Here is a 17,632-nt window from a genome sequence, read left to right as displayed (position 1 = left end):
GGCAAGCACAATCCCTAACTTCTTCTTAAGAATTCTGAGTTTAAATGGTGCACTGACTATTCACTGATCTTAAGGGACTTGCCAGAGGTGTTAAATGCTGGAAGTTAAATGCTAGTTTCATAGATGGGAAACTGAAATACAAAAATTTTTAACATAAGTAGTCAAAATCTTGTATGAACTCAGAAGACCTCAAGTTTTCTAATACTTATACCAGTACCCTCTGGTGGATAACAGCAAGTTCCTTTCAGCTTCATCAAGATGTGTAAGTTGTGCCTTCAAGAATATTCAGATATCCTAAGCAGAATCAGAGTTTGTGAGCTGGGGCTCTAAAGCAGGCAACAAGCAACCCTGGAAAGGGAACTTTTTGGAGTCAGGCTTAATTAAATTGTATTAAATGTATTATATGGGGAAGAAAAACACTAAACAGGAATAGTTCTCTGACTTAGCACCATTCCCTGAGATAACATTTTGACAGAGCTCTTGGGACAATATTTTAGTACTTTTCTTTGTCTTCATGAAAGTAGCTGGCCTAGAGTTCTTATTGTATTTATCAAGGCACTGCAAGCTCCCCTGCTGGGATGTAATCTCCCCCAAACAGTTTCATGATCAACATTCTCAGCATCACTCCAATTCCATCAAGGATTTAAAGCCATGCTGTAGCTGTTGTTACAATTTCCTCCTGAGGCATGCAAAATGGGCTAAAGTAAAACTGTAAATCTGGTATTCAAGTTTTACCTGAATATTTACATCTGCCCCATTATTCACTAGCAGTTCAAGACACAGAGCTCCATGAGTGGAGGCAGCAGCAAAATGCAAGGGGGTGAATCCATTGTTATTAGGCTGATTTACATTAGCACCATAGTCAATCAGCTCATTAACAACAGAGTCCTGACCGTTGTAACAGGCAATGTGGAGTGCAGTATTTCCATAGATGTTCATCTCATCAATCTGAAGTGAGACAAGGAGACACAGTTAAAATTACAGACATCAGCTTAGCATTTTACGTAATGCATCACACGCTGCAAATGGAAATAGCTGGAGGCCTGAACTGTCACAGGGCACAGCTCTCACCAGACATTTCATCGACAAATTATACTCCCAGACAGCTTCCCTTGGAATGCTTTACCTTTCCTATTATTAACTTTTTATCCTACTGACAATTTCTAAAACCAGTGTGAAGCCTAAAGCTGATAGGAGGATTATGTAATGACGATAATGATGACAAAATTCCTAACAAGCTGGAAAGATTTTCCATGTAAGTGGAAAAGCAGGATGAACAAAAAGCTCACAATCTTTATATTTAAAAAGATTACAACAGTGACTATTGAGTTTTTGTGAACAGAGCCAGGCATAAGAGCCGTTCACACAGTTTTATTTTGGATAGGGAGTGAGGGTATCTGAGTGAAAGCAATGTGAAAGTGCACAGATATTTACACTTGAATAAGAAACCACTTTCAGTAGGTCAGTATAATAAAGATGTAATTTAGATTATGTTACTTCTTGATGACCAACTTAGTATTCAACTGCTGTTCTGTAAAACAGGACAAGACAGATTGCACAAAAGACTCAGGAATGGCATGAACAGCCTTCCATGAAACACAAAGCTCATATCCCCAGTGGTGGAGAATGTGGAACTCAAAGGGACTTATTAGCACAGCACTGTTGATAACAGGAAACAGCTATTCCCCTTCACAGCCAACAGCCTGTGAACATGAACTTCTGACAAATTTCTGGCAGGGCAAGTCAGCTGAAAATGCCATGGCAAAAGCAATGGCTTTATTTGACATCTCTGATCAGGCTCCTCTGGTCATCTCACCACTGCTTTGAGGAACTGGCAATAACAAGAAGTCTGTGCCCTGAAAAAAAAGTTATATTCCAGAGTGAAGACAATGTATCAGCTACAGAGGAAATACAGGTCTGTAAACTGAAGCAGCACGAGCTGCTGTTTAGTAAAGAACAGTGTATATGTCAAGAACAATCACTCACTGTATCAAAGGAAATGCTGACCCAAGGAAAATATCAATACTCCATCTTCTTCTGCAGGAACAGGATATACCTCCTGATTCCTTCAGCAAGGTGGCCTGCAATTTACTGTCCATATCAGCCTTTCTTTAATTCAGAATAGGGCCTGAGTCTTGAACCAATAAACCACATGAAGCGTGAGGTGGTCTGGAAAATGGGACCCCTTTTCTTTAGAAGTCACTGTCCTTAGCAGCCTCCATAAGAAAGAAGGAAAGACTCTCTCTAAATAGAAATACAGTTCACATTACCACATACCTCCACCCCCAGGTTAAGGAGTTGTTTCACAATGTTAATCTGCCCATTGGATGCAGCTGCATGAAGTGGGGTGTAACCCTTCTTGTCCTTACAAGTCACTTCTGCACCGTGATTAATCAGTAAGGCAACAACTTCCAGGTGACCTTCAAAAGATAAAAGATAGTAATCAATGAGGAGATCATCCCACAGCATCACTTCTCCCAGATTACTGCCTTCTTGCTAACACACTGCCCTTTCACTGCTGTTTCAAAGTGCTCCCACAGTTTTACAAAGGAAGAAAAAACATTTTCATAAATGTTTCTAATCCTAGCTCCAGGCCTTGTGAAGAAATCCATGCATTCACCTTCTCCAAATGTGTCAAATTTCTCTTTACTGAATTGATTTTCCAGTTGCCAAAAGAACAAAGCCACACCTCTTTTCCATTCATTTCTCTCAAGCTCACAGAGTGTGTTTTATTCTCCCTCTTACAGAGGCCAGTGATACAGTGAGCACAGGAGCATGGCAATGCAAGTCTCCCAAAACAGCATCCTATTGATGTCACCTGCAAACACAACTGCTAACACTTCTTGGCTTTTGTTGGACATAAAAAAATAACCTTAATAAATTATAAAATTAAGAGGAACAGTCTTATTGCTTCATGCTGAGACAGAACTGTCTTAGAATTAAATATTTATTATGTCAGACACCATACAAAGTTGTGCTCCATCTTGCACAGCACTTTCATGACAGGGGCAGTTCTGGTCATGTGCAGGACCTAAGAAACCATATGTACAAAAAGTCTGTAGATAATCAGTGTCCAAAAATAACAAAATATTCCAGCAGCTCTGTGAGGGTTTACAGCTCTCATCTCATTATCTAACTTCTGTCAAAATGCACTACAGACTCCATTGCTAATTTAGGCCTTAGATGTTACCTAAATACCTTTAAAAGTGCATCATGAATTTCTGAAAACATTTAAATGGAAAAGAGGCATGGAATTGCACAGCACAATGTAAGAGCCTTTCAAATCTAGAGAGTGAAGTTCAAAGCTCCTTAGCTCGAAAGCCACATCACAGTTGTTGGCAAGAGCCTTTCCGTCTGTCTATATCAAAAAACCACACAATATGCTTTTCTCACAGTTGGAAATCTCCTATTATCTCATTCCTAAAAGTGCCAGGATTAAAATAAAGATTTCTGACACGTCAAATAAAAAGTTCCTGGCTGAGGGTGCACAGCTCCCCACAAACTGTAACCTGAAATACACAGCTTGGCCAACAAAAGCTCTTGAACAAGCATGACCACTACCACAGGCAATCTTGCATTTTAGAATTATAATGTCCTGCTGTAAGAAATTTGCCTTTAACTTGAGAAGAATAATAAGGCAAACTGTTTGAATTAAGCAGTATTTATTCAGTTTCTCTTGTCCACTCTGGAATAAAAGGTGACAATATTCTCTTAACAGGAAGAAAGTGCCTATTGTGCATTTCCTAAGAATATCATTACCTAGCTGCTTATACAGTGCAATAAACAACAAAATTTTTGATCACAGGTAACTGCATTTCATTGAAAGCACCTTTTAGCAAAAACTGAAACAAATATAACCTGGGTTTTTTTCTAGCACAAATCTAGTTCAGGCTTGACTTAGAGTCAGGATAAGAAGACCAAAATGAAAAGGTAACACAAAAAGCCCACAATTAACTGTCTTAAAAAGGAAATCACAGCCAAGATCTCCCTAGCTGCACACCCATAAATGGACAGTGTTTATTTAGATCAGCTGAACCCTTCCCTCTTCAGGGTAATTACAACACTCTCTTTCCATGGCCAGGTCTGTTCCTGCCCATTTTAAGACATGCTATCCCTTGTGAAAAGGAAATTCAAAAGAAGGAGCAGCAGCCCAAGCCTTACCCATGTACGCTGCCCAGTGAAGAGCTCTTCTGTCCTTTTTGTCAAAAGCATTGATGTTTGCCCCCTTGGCTAAGAGCAAGTTCACCATCTAGAAGTAACAGCAGAAGGTAAACCAACCCTCCAGATCACACACTCGAAGGTTTATAACAAACCAATCTTGCAATAAAGCTGAGATCACAAAATGATGCATTTGAAAGCTCATTTCTCATATTCTCTATCAAAATATTCAGATTATGACAGTCAGACACAGGCATTACTGTCTCTTCCCTACAGTCCAGTGTTTTAAAGGCCAAATGCCATCACCACTTTACAGGAATTATTATTCCTCTTTCTTCTTTTAATTACAGTACAACTCCTCAACTTTCATTGACAGAAGCTTACTGTTCCAGTCTAAGAGTTTTTATTCCCTACCTAGATCTTCATGTGTGGAATGGGAAAATGAGGATCCCTAAATCCAGATCTAAAGATCAGCAAAACCTAGGAGGCAAAAATCTAGGGGCTTTATTTATGTAAGCTTTTTCATATAGTTAAATAATAATACTAGGAAGGTTTGCTTGTCTAAGTAGGAAAAAACAGAAGCAGAAATTAGAAAAGCAGAGTGACTGGACCTCGCACAGCTGCATGTTTCTTCAGCACGAAACAAATCCACCAGTTCACCCTTCTTTCCACTGTGCCACTCTTATTTTCACAGGCACTCTAGCTCCAAAGAAGCAAGGAGAACCCAGAGCTGCTGGAAGCAGTGGCACAGCCATCTCTCCAGAAGTGTACATACACCTCACTCATACCCTGGCTCTACACAGCCACTGCTGTGTTCCTGCAAGCAGGAAACTCCTCCCACAGTTTGGGAAGCAGCCAAGTGACAGCAACCCTGGGGGTCAGGGACATGGGGCTCAGTCTAGACCCAGCCACAGCGGGTCTAGACTGAGTACTAGAGTTGAGTCTAGACTAATGCTAGACTAGAGTCTTGTGGGGGGATAGATAAAGACAGTGCAGAAGGTGATCTCACCCCTGAGGAGTTGCAGCTGTGCTAATTACCAAAGATTAGGAACAGGCCTGCCCTTAACAGGCCACAGCTGTGCCCCGTGAGGATGAGGGCTACAAAAGAGTGGGTTAGGTGGTTGAGAAGCAACCTGGAGTGGGTTAGGCTGTGCTGTGAAGGAGTCAGTGCTGTGAGGAGCTGCCCGTGAGAAATCACCAAGGAAGCACGGAACTTTCACAACAAGACAACAACAGCGTCTAGCCTTGTCCTAGACTGAGCCAGCACACGAGCCCGCGGCGAGGCCGGCAGCGCTCACCTCGATGTGGCCGTTGAGTGCGGCGTGGTGCAGCGCCGTGCGCCCGCCGCGGTCCGACACGTTGACGCTGCTCAGCAGGGGGATCAGGATCTCCGCGCACTTCACGGCCTTGTTGGCGGCGGCCACGTGCAGCGGCGTCTGCCAGTTCTTGTCCCGGGCGTTGACGTCGGCCGAGTGCTTGATGAGCACCTGCACGGCTTCCTGCAACGGCAGCGCGGCCGCAGCGCTCAGCTCCAGCAAACGCACGGCGCCGCCCCGACAGCCCCTGTGTCACACGGGGGCCAGCGGAGGCACAGAGAACAGCACCCACCCCAAGCACCTCCCAGGCTGCTGCAATGGCACTGGTCATTCAAAGGGCCCCGCACACATCACCTCTGCTGTCGCTGAGAGCAGCAAAAAGGCCTCACAGTCAAAACTTGCCAGGGGGATTTGAAGATGTTCTATGCAGAGAGCCCATCCTGGTTGGTTGGTTAACCATCAGTACCTCATAGCTGTGCCTCCAGTGAAGAAATGAACTCACTTGAGCCATTCCTGCCATCACTGATGGGCCCAGCCTTGGCCAGCAGCAGGACACTCCTGGAGCCGCCTGGCACTGGCTCTGTCAGACAAGTAGAAGCTTCCAGCAGCCTCTCACAGATGACACCCCACTACCACACCCTCGCCACACAAACCCAACACACACTGCTACAGGGATCACTCACAAAATAAAAAGCACGTCAAAATAACAGCCAAGTGCTGTGCATTTTATTTACAAACAGGAAAAAGGAGAAAATAAAGAAGAACGTGTGAAAACAAAACTTTAGCTTTGCAAAAACATGAGAATGCTGGTGTCCCCAGCTCAGCATTAGCATTCCTTTCCTCCCCAAGGCCTAAGCACAGGCCAAGGGTCTTGACTGCAATATCCATTCTGTCAGCCTGAGACCAAACAACATCTTTTAAGGTTAATTTTGTTGGTTAAAAGTAAATATTTCCCAGTGAGAAAATGTACTGTTCTCTCTTGAGAGCCCCTCTTGCTGGAGAATTCACAATCAGTTCATTTCTGCTCTACTCATGCATATGCCATTAAGCAAGTCAGATAAAACCCACACTTTTTTCTCAAAATTGCATTTCTTTTCTTCTTCCTTTTTCCCCCCACAAACAAACAAAACACAGAGGAACTACTGGAACACAGTAGCATTCAAGCAGCTTGTCTGATAAATACAACTCACATCTGGTTTGTGGGAGAATCCTAGTCCTACATAGTACTTTATTCTTTTTCCACAAACTGCAAAGTTTTCTGTTAAGCCCAGCCAAAATTTTATTAATGAACAACAAATGCATACAGTATGTTTACATAGTACTTTTATATCCAGAATGGCCCAGGAGGGTGCCTGCAGTCTGTATCAACACTGCATACACACTGGGAGTTTTATGTCTTGTCCTCAACTGATCTCAGCAGTTTCATTTTCTACAGCCATCCCACAAACTCTCCTCTAACAGATTTGCTCAGTGAGTGACACTGCATCTCTTACAGCACCAATAATGATCTATGACTGTTGATGTCTCAAGAGGATTTTGTTTTTTAAATCACAGGCCTACTATTTTAAGAGTAATTTCAATGTAATTCACTGGAGACCTACGCAGCTGGGACATGAAGTCAGCAGGAAACTTCATGCACTCTTAGTGAAAGAAAGAAGAAGTTAAAGGAGTATTTTTAGAAGTAAATAATAAGGACTGAATAACCAAAGCTAAAAATACTTAGATTTTAAGAGAAAAACATTTACACTTTTTTGTTTACATCTGCAGTCTGCTGCTCTTTCAGATTTGGGATCAAAAGTTAAAATCCTTATGGAAAAGTTTCAATTCTGTTGTTTTTAGAGCATGAGCTTTACCCTTTTATTATAGTTTCTCCATATGCATGCAGTGCCCAGCCATGGTGTAAGCCTCTGCAGTCAGTGTCTCTAGCTATCCCAAGGTATCACAGTGAAATCTCAAAACTTTTTCAAACTGTTAAGGGCTGAAAGTTGATATATCCATTAACAATTCTACACAGACACCCTAAGCGTTGCTAATTTGTAAATAAACATAAATCCCTAAAGCCCCTGAAAGTCATTAAGACATAAGTAAAGAAGAGTCCATTCTTTTAATCAACATATAAAAGAATTCAAGGAGATAACTTCTGAATCCTCTGAAATCTTCATGGTAAAAGACTGATAATAAAATTTGTTGGTGACCATTCTAAAAACAACTGTGCTCACAAGAACTTCCAAAACTACACCAAGTCCTACTGGTCAGCTTCTGGACCACTAACTCATCCTCTTCTATCAATGGGAACTCTGAATGGGAAATCCTCACCTACTGCTATGTATTACGATCACCGTCAAAGCTGCACATCTGTTCACTTGTGCAAGAAGGTAAAAAGCAGCACTGAAAGACCCTCAAAAATAATAAATCCTGTTACCAAAAGTAGCAATTATAGTATAAACAATGAAGAAAAAATGCCAGGAGAGAAAGCTGAACGTGTTTATGAAATATACCATGAAAAGGGATGAAAGGCTGATGTCTTCTCCTGCTGCCTCACTAATGCATCTGGGTACTCACTGAGAGGTACCAGAACTGCCAGCACCCTTTCTCATTGTGCTTCAGCTGACAAAGAGTTAAAGATGAGACACAAAGCCACAGAAAGACACACATTTTCTGCTAGGACTGTGGCTGATGATAAAAATCATGTACTCTGACACATCCAAAACCAGAAACCAAGCACACTGCAATTCCCGCATCAGCAAGACTGAGGCTGCTTCTTAAAGTTTCAGTCTGATCTTTGTTTTCCAACATGGCTTTTTCTATTTTGCATCATTACAGCATTCACAGTCTATCAGACATTCCTTTCAGAGGGTTCCAGGGGATGCCAGCAGCTGGGAAGCTCAGCCAGCAGCCAAACAATGCCCAAGTTCAGAAGCAAGCCCAGGACTCCTGCCTCCAGGCCTGGCAAGTGCTGGATTGGTACAGAGGTGATTCGAGTCCATCAGGCTCTGGAAGAAGGCCACCCTGTGTCTGTTTCACAACCCCTCCCCTCATCCCCAGCAGCCAATTCAGTCTGCAGTTGGGCTCACTGGTAACCACGGATTGGGAGGGTGAAAGCAGACAGGGAGGTCCACAAAGGAAAGCCAAGAAAAATGGTGCAGTTGGAAACAGAGTAATGGCCAAGCTGCACTCCAAGTAGTTATTGCTGCTCCTTTTTAAGATAGCAGTGGAAGAGGTACAACATGATCCCAGAATATTTCTATTTGTTAAGTAGAAGAAATATGGGCAAACCCTCCCTTCTGCATGAATCAAATGCATTAACAGAAAACCTAACGGATGCCTTGAAATGTAATTAACCAAAACAAATTATGTGGTAATGCATGCTGGATCACATCCACATCCACTCCCTTCTGGCACACACACAGCATGCACACACCCACAGGGATTTATTTCTCATTTTTCACCACCTGAAGATAGTGTGGGCACTCTAGACCACTGTGGACTCTGTCCCACATGAATCCTGCTCACCACTCCCTGTGACTTGCTATGGTGATGTAAAGCAAGGTGGGAATCAGGCACGTGAAGGCTCAAGAGCAGCTACAGGTAACATGTAAACACTGACCTCCAGCTGCAAAGCCCTGCATGCAGGAAATGCCTTCCCTCTTTGCATGCCCATGCCACCTACCGCAGCTCTCCAGGGTTTGCTCTCCCCCCAGCACGTTGGTGATGTGTAAAAGCAGAGTAATCAAATCTTACTCACTTCACTTCTTGAAGCAACTGCTCGATGGAGAGGAGTCAGCCACATATTGTCCTTGGCATTGACACGAGCGCCTGCAAACAGACAGCAGAGGTTACATGCATGCCTTGGGTGTGCCACTGAGAGCCCTGCCCAGCTGCTTCCCAGTAACCAGAGCTGAGTACTTGGTACTCTCAGGGCTCCCCAGGAGTCTCCTGGCACCATGCCCACCTTGAAAATGCATTAACAGATGTCAGATAGATGAAGCGGGATTCGGAAAGAAAGGAATCAGCTGGATAGGACTATTATTAGGAATTGCTTTGTTTACAGGACACAAAAGAAGCAAGATTTGCTGGAAGGAATTGCATCTGTCTGCATGTACACGTGTGTCTATGGAGATGTATTTTTTTAGATCAACTGATACAGCTGGGGGGAAGAAAAGCACCCTTTGCTCAAAGCACTTTGCTGTTTGCAGACATGAAAGGAACTAGCCTGAGCAACCACCTCTTGTTTCCAGCTCCATCAGGCAGACCACCAAAAAACAATCACTTCCCTGCTTCACAAATCCTGCTGGGATCAAGAGAACAGGACCAGGAAATGCTCAGCTGGGAGACAGAGCTGGGCACTTACTCCATCAGGTTCTGTGGGTGTTAGTGGGCAAACAACAGAAGAGCAGGGCTGAAGAACACAACTCATCTGTGCAGTTCAGTGCTAACAGGTGTTCTGACAAGGGCAGCTGGGCAAGAGGATGGATTTGGGCTGGCTTGCCAGAAAAAAGGATAAAGGAAGAATATTTGACAACCACAGTGGTCCTGGCTGACTGCAACCCCTCAATTTTTTTTAAAAAAAGGTATCCTGTACATTTGTGGGATCAAAAAGATTTCTTTGCAAGAAATACTAAAGCTATTCACTGATGTGATACCTCAGGAAAGACATCTAGTGATAAGGACTAGAGAAACTAATTTTTAAAAGGGCTTAACCTGAAAATATTGTGCCTCACAGCATTAGTCTGAGAAGGGTAGCACATGCAGAAAAAAACATAGAGAAGCACAGCCTGGGTGAGCCTCTGAACTTCATGAACAAAGGGATGCTTAAGCTTCATTTTGCACCATAACTTCAGTGCATTCAAAAGGCTGTAATTAATAAATCCCACTCTCTGAATCACCAGTACTTTCTGAGAGCTGATTCTCAGGAATATTAAGATGCTTGCCTGTGAATCACAGTGGTTATTGGGAATCATTCTAGATAATCAGAGAAGAAACAAGTTCTTGCATATTTCCACAAGTCAGGATGCAGTTTTTTTAGCTGCAAGAAAAACAATTCCACTTTCTTAACTACTCCAACAATTAGAGGCAATCCTCCAAACTCACCTCAGAACCTGGTCTCTGGTGATACAACCTGCCCTCTGGAAAAGATACAGTTTCAAAGAGTTCTCTAATTAATCTGTCTAAGGAAGGAAGCTTTTGCCTTCTTTTTTCTTTATGAGAAGGCCATTACAGTTGACACATGAGCATCCTGCCCTTTGCCTGCACTGTGTGAGGCTCTAGAGACTAAAAAAGCAATGACTTTCTTCACCATCAGGAAGCTGACAGGACTTCAAGGCACCTTCCATTACCATGGTTTGGCCTGGTAGGGGTCTTGGAGATGGAAACTGCTCACGTGAATTCCTGGTGATTGACAGCAAATAGCTCTTTTTGGGTTTAGGAATTGGTTTTGTATTTGCCTTGGGGGTTTTTGCCTTATGTTCTTAACTAAGGTTTCTTTTGTTTTATCTCTACCCATTCACTAACTCCTACAAGCAGAGGGTTACAAATAAGAAAGGCTAATAAGTAGAGTAGCAAAGCATGAGCAACATTATTCCTCAGTATTGAACAACTCCAGCAGCACTGGTGAGTACAAAGATGAGAAAAATAGAGAAGTATCTCCATCAGTAGCTATTCATGCCCTTCACTGATCCACTTACCTTTGAGAAACTGAAATAGTTACCAAGAAAGCAACTGAAGAAAACAGTAAAAGGAAAACAAGACCAGTGTAAATAAAATAATGCACAGCACACTATCAGCCTTTTCTTTCTCAGCTGTTTTCCATCCCTTTACCTCTTTGTGCCTCTTTATGTGAAAACAGTGAAATTGCTCTTAGGTGCATCAGTTGAAGACGTTTGTGATTTCTGTTTTCCAGGAGCTACACAATTCACCTGTTGCCTGTTACAGAACATGCTCTTGTGCATTTACTGAGATGCACATCTTCTGAAGAGATGGTTCAAAACATTTCCTCTTGTACTGCCACTTCCTTCACCACAATCCAGCTTCTAGGTTCCCAGCAGCTCTTCACAGGCAATGGGTAACGACAGTGAAAAAACTTCACCAGCACGGATGCACTCATTTGGGGACAGAAAATATCTGTCATTTTAAGGATGATCAAGCAGAGGCAGTGGGAGAGCAATGCTCATGTTTTCAAAGGTGTCCCCTGCCCTCCAGGAACTTGGGGGCCCATCCTGTGACAGCCCTGAGGACAGCCCTTTGAAAGCAGAGTAACACAGAGATACAGTTTCAAAGAGTAAGTGCTCTAGAACATGCTACCACATCTAAAATGGGCTGTGTACAAACCCCAGAAGCTTCAGTTCTCAAGACCATCCCACAACACATCCTCCAAGTCAACCAGAAATTCAGTGTCCCTCTCTTCACTCTAGACCAAGCACCTTAACCACGTCTCAGTGCACTCCTACAACACTCCATGAATTAATCTGTGTGTCTATAAGGACAAAGAGGGCTGAAACCCACTCAAATTGGTGTAAATTGTGTCATTCATGGCACAATCTTCCTTGAAAATAAAAGTTACTTTCAAGATTTCACTTAAAATCCTTTCAGATAGCCACAGCACCCACCCATCCTATAAAATACCTCCTTTAAAAAAGAAGCTCTTCAGAGTAAAGCCTTTTCTCACTTTCTCCACCATGCTCTTCCTGAGCCTGACAGAAAGGCTTAGCTGTAGGGATTTGCTTTGGGAGGCTGTAGTAGGCAACACAACATATAATGTCACAGATAAAATCAACAGAGAGGAAACTTTCTGTATTCTACTTTTCTTTAATATGGCTGTTTTGTAATCTTTGCCATTATTCACTCTCAAATTTTTCTGCCAAAAGAGGAAATAAATCTGAAACTGCCTCTGTTCTTCTGAGATCTGAAATAAACAACTCGATGCTGGCTTTCAGGAATAAAGTTAACATCTCTTTATCATAACCAGAGTACACTTTTCCATCCAGCACATCTGCCAAATCCACATCTCTAGATTTCACAGTTTAAATCTCCAATATTAGGGATAGTCAATGGAGGAAGAAACTGTACTCTTTAACCTATTAATGCCATTATTTACTTGTACCTTTCCAACTTCTCCTGTAAGACACAGCAGCAGGCCCACCAAAATGTAAGGACAGCTTCCTGGCAGAAAGCCCAGAGCTTTCTGAAATAGTAAAGCAAGGTAATATTGCCAAGATGGGCAGAGCCTTGGTGGGGAACAGGGGGTAAGGGGCTGAGCTCAAACCTGATGCTCTCAGGAACCAGCCCAAATGGGCATGCAGCTTGTATTTGCCCAGACAATTGTTCCTGCACACCCATGACTGTGGCACCACACAGAGATTCCTTCTGTGAGATGTCACCTTGCTCCTTCTCCTTTCTGACAGAAAGGAGGTGAAGAAGTACTCAAAGCTCCCTGCTTTGATGTAGCCTGGAAAAACAAAACCACTCAGCACCCTTCCCCAGTTTGAACCATCTGATTATGGATCAGACCTTGGGGCTGGTGTAAACCCATCTGGCTCTGACATTAAATGGGCCAGGGAGACTCACAGCAGCTGAGGGATCTGGCACTCTCTCTCCTGATATAGTTTCCAAGCAGAGTCCATTTCAGTGGCTGCCTGGAAAGCCATTCCAGGTCTGTCTCCAACCACCTGGGCAGGAATTTCATTCATTAGACAATACATTTATTTGTGCCACCACCAGTTTATGGACCACAAATCTCAGAAGGTACATATTTAATTTAATTTCTCTCCTGAACACTGTACAAAATGAAATGTGTTGATACTGCTCCTAGCTTCTGCTCATGCTGAGACTATTGCTTGACACCAACAGCAAGTGTGTGCTTTCTCTCTGTGAAAACATCATTGCATTTTAAGTCAGACAACCAAGTTTTTCTGCTTATGTAACTAAATGTTATGTTCAGATGAATATTTTATGACACACTTTCACTACTATTACCATTTGCTGACTGAAGAGGTGAAGCAAGGGAAGATGCTGCACTTGTCCTTGCAGCCTAGTTCATGGAGAGATCACAGTCACAAAGAGGTGTTTATAGTCATAAACCTGCTCCTCCAATTCTCAGAAACCTCCAAACCTGGTCTTGGATACAATACCCATGCTCATCATGAGTAATGATACTGCAGATATTAAAGAGCAATGAATAAGTAGAATATACAACACAAACTTAATTTTGACTCATGCTGAGCTAGTGGGGAAAGGTCCACACAGTTCCTGCAGACTGAACCCAAGCACAGTCCCACTGACACAAAGTTCCATTTCTAAAAGCACACATTTTAAGTTTTTCACACTCATTTGGACATATAAAAACTCCTCAAGATGCATCACCTACGTTTTATGCTGCTGATGAGACAAACCCTGTAACCCATGGAAGACATTTTGGCAGTCAGGTGCTAGAAATAAGTGTCCCAGAAGAACTCTAGAAAGCCTTCTTCCCTCATCAGAAACATTCACTGGGACATTTTTGGATGCTGTTTGGGAAAAATGAGCAAAACAGTTTCACCTTTCTCTTTATGAAGATACTGCCTGTGCTGATGCTTGCAAAACTTGACAAAACACATTGCTCCTGCAATCTCCTCACACCACAGTGGAACAGCAGTATGTGACAAACACCACACACTGCAGGAACACAGGCACAGATTAAATGTATTAACTCCTTCCTCCCAAGGAAGAAAATCATGCTTGCATTTAGCACATTGAACCTCCCCCCAAGCATAACCTGTCAGCAGAGCACTGCTCCTTTCAACCATCCTGCTGCCATCAGGGGTACAGTAGAAAGAGCTGATGTATGATGGATGCCCAGCTAGTCATCCTCAAGCTCTCATTTTCTGCCTTCTCCAGGTCTGGCTAGACTGGTGAGCCAAAGAAATACAATTGTGTGGGCTGCATGTACCCATCAACAGCCTGGTCTGACTTGGAAATTCAGTGCTTTGAGCAGGAGGCTGGATCAGGTCATCTCCAGAAATACCTCCCAGCCTGAATTATTCTAGGATTCAAGGCTGGAAATTAGAAGGTGCCTTGTAATCAAAGGGCTGAGAATACTGAAATAACTTTTAAAAATAAATGGAATTCATTTGAAGAAGCTATCTAAAAAAAAGGTGAAACCAACTGCATAGCAAGGTTGCTTGCAAGGGGTTAGAAGTTTGTACCATAAGGTTCCTTTCAGCCCCACATTCTTAAATCCCCATAAGCTTTACTCTTACAGTTCTCCAGCTTAGAAAAACACTGCCTTTGAAATCTGCCAGCACATCCAGGAGTTTGCCATGAATTATGCTCCTTTCTTGAGAGATGACTGCTTTATGCTTTGTTCTGACATATTTAGATTGTGTTTTCTGTCACTACAACAGTTGGGAAACATTTTTTTTATTTCTTTTGTTTAGATACTTCCTACTGCACAGTTCCTAATATCCAAATAAACTTCCTGATTCTTAGAAACATGTTTCTAATGTAAATAGCACTTACAATTCATTTAAGCTGATTAATAATTTTATTTGCTCTTATTCCATAATTTTTGCTTAACAGGAATTCTTGGATTGTTCACCAGGATATGAAGCCACATTTCAAATATGTACTTCAGCAAGTTTCTGAATCACAAATACTGTCAGTTTGAAGGCTTTATAAGCTGTTAAAAGCTAGTTACTTTGTTTATGAATTCTGCTCAGTCACAGGGTGCATTTTATGATTTTATCACCAAATTTAAATATATTTTCTAAGCTTGCAAGAAATGCAACAAGCTCTGTGAAACTCAGAAATGAACAATGCCCAGAACTCCCTCATATATGCTTTGCAGTAGCTTTAAAATTAGCTGATTTACCAATTCACAGCAGTGAGGGACTGTACCTTACCTGACAAAATGAGAAGCTCAATGATGTCTGCATCCCCCAGGAATGATGCAACGTGAAGAGGTGTTCTTTTCTCAGCATCCTACAAAACCACAGAGTGTCCAGTTATAAACATGGTCAACCAGTGCAGCCATTGGTGTTAAAGAGCAAAGGATTTGTAAATATTTCCTTTTCTGTGTGCATTTCTGTTTGTCATTAGAAATGCAATCGCAGCCAGTGAAAGAACAAAATTCAAGACCTCAACAACACTCTTCCTCCCAAAAGCCCTCTATTTTTTATCACTCATTTCCACCAGACCTTGCAGAGATATTGCCTTTAGTCTGATATTGTTACAGGTAGATGAAATTAAAGCTAAAATGAGCAAAGACAGCATCCTCAGGTCTCTTTCAGAAACATTTTCCACTCTTAGATATCACAGCAACATAATCCAGATGCTTCTGGACATCAGACTTTGTAATGCAGTTTGCATCAACAGTACAACACCAGAGTCTTCAAAAGGATAACTCAGGAGAATTATTTGGAAGCACACACAAGGTCAAGATGCAAACTCTTCTTGGTCTACAAAGTTCCTGTACACCATAGCCTGGATATCTTCAGCAGCCCAAGGTGGGCATGAACACCTTGACTGACCTTGAAACATAAATAAAGTATTACCAGTCAAATCTGTCTTTAAACTTAGAAGAATTGCTAAGATACATATATATACATATACATTCTGCAGTTTTATACATATATACATATATATATATATATATATTCTAAAGTTACAGATCATATATATATATATAACTTCTGAAATACATGCAGGGTTCTTTTGATTTCTGTAATTTTCCAAATTAAGGAGTCCATTTCACAGGGGTTTTTTATTATTATTTCAAGGAGTATAAATACAGCGTTCACAAACCCCCTTTATTTTATTGCTTTGTTTAGCTGATTCCAGAACACAGGCCTTTAAAAGAAACTGCTAAATATAACAATATGGGCAACAACAATCACAAGAACTGCTAATACTGCTCATTGTGCTGTTTCCAGTCCTAAATGTATTTTGTTAGCAATCCAACTTATTGCAATTTACTAGCATTAAATATTTTAAACTGGTAACAAATTCAACACTTCCTGCAAAGAATATCAACAGAGAAATCCTACCAATGTTTACATCCTGTCCCTGGAAAAAATCTCTGAGCCTGTCACTTTCAACATGCCCAACAATCATCAAGCTATTTTGGAATATCTTCAAAGCATGCTATAAATGTGGACAAATCTGTGCAGCAGAAACATTTGTCATGGGAATGCTGAAAATTGTTTTCCATCTCTGACAAGTACAGAGCCACTGATCACCAGAACAGTTTATATTTAATTTTTGTGTTTGTATGATTTTTTAAACATACATCATGTACATAATCCTCAAATTCTGCCATGTTGGGTTTTGATCTTAGGTCTTGGGCATGCAGATAAAACACTCTGAAGACTGGTTACATAAAACCCTGACTGTCAGAGGGGAAGATCTCTTACAGGCTTTCACCTTCTCACATGGTGGGCAAATCAAAGGAATATTGAGCAGTGCTCACTCAGGAACCAGTATCACAAGTTACTCTCATATGCTTCACTCCTAACACCACAAAACAGCTTCTACAGGCTACATAAGTGTATGTGAGATCTTCCAGAGCTTTCATATTCCCTGTCCTAAAACCACCCATGGCAAAAAATACTCTGACTGATCAAACATATACAGAACAATAGAACCAGGTGGGTTTTTTTTCTTAGTTTGTTGTTATTAAAGCATGAAGCTCTCTTGAGTACAACACAGTACCTGTAACAGCCATTGTACCTGTCAGTGCATCACAGCCAAGTCTGCCAAGGGCAGAGCACTTGGAAGTTGAATGCTGATGATACAAGACCAAGCAATTGTCTGTCTCATGGAACCAAGGCTACCCAGTGCTTTGTTGATTATAAGCAATTTTCTGTATTAAACTGTAAATCTGATGCAAATTTGATAACTGAGGAAGGAAAGGACATGAAACAGAAAGTTTTACTCTTCTGTAAAAGGAACAACTAACTCTAAGCTTTCTAAGCTTTCAGTTTTTAAATCAATACAAACCCTATCACACTGAGTGTGAATCCAGTTTTCAGAGAAAGACAGGTTGGTCACAAAACTGAATTTAAGCTTTATTTCTCCAAGAGGAATAAACCCTAAAATTTCTCCATTTATCACAACCAGGCACAAAGCAGCACACAGGAAACATTTTCAGGAGTTTGGCAGGGAGAAACCCACACACTACACCTGCA

The 17,632-nt window shown here is 41.7% G+C and overlaps 1 protein-coding gene across 5 annotated transcripts in view; it reads right to left on the bottom strand.

Moving 5' to 3' along the window:
- The window catches only part of ANKRD44 (ankyrin repeat domain 44), a 131,656-nt gene that overhangs the window by 45,703 nt on the left and 68,321 nt on the right, over positions 1-17,632 (bottom strand). For all 5 annotated transcript variants that reach the window (XM_059853371.1, XM_059853374.1, XM_059853372.1 and 2 more), the window contains exons 3-8: positions 15,350-15,428; positions 9,220-9,290; positions 5,457-5,657; positions 4,162-4,249; positions 2,278-2,420; positions 736-948 (exon numbers count right to left, since the gene is read on the bottom strand). In XM_059853371.1, the coding sequence (XP_059709354.1) occupies positions 736-948; positions 2,278-2,420; positions 4,162-4,249; positions 5,457-5,657; positions 9,220-9,290; positions 15,350-15,428 (795 nt within the window). The remainder of the gene's footprint in view (positions 1-735; positions 949-2,277; positions 2,421-4,161; positions 4,250-5,456; positions 5,658-9,219; positions 9,291-15,349; positions 15,429-17,632) is intronic.

The sequence above is a fragment of the Haemorhous mexicanus genome, chromosome 8 (assembly GCF_027477595.1).
Source record: "Haemorhous mexicanus isolate bHaeMex1 chromosome 8, bHaeMex1.pri, whole genome shotgun sequence".
Taxonomy (NCBI): domain Eukaryota; kingdom Metazoa; phylum Chordata; class Aves; order Passeriformes; family Fringillidae; genus Haemorhous; species Haemorhous mexicanus.
This window is presented reverse-complemented; position numbering and strand designations above follow the sequence as displayed.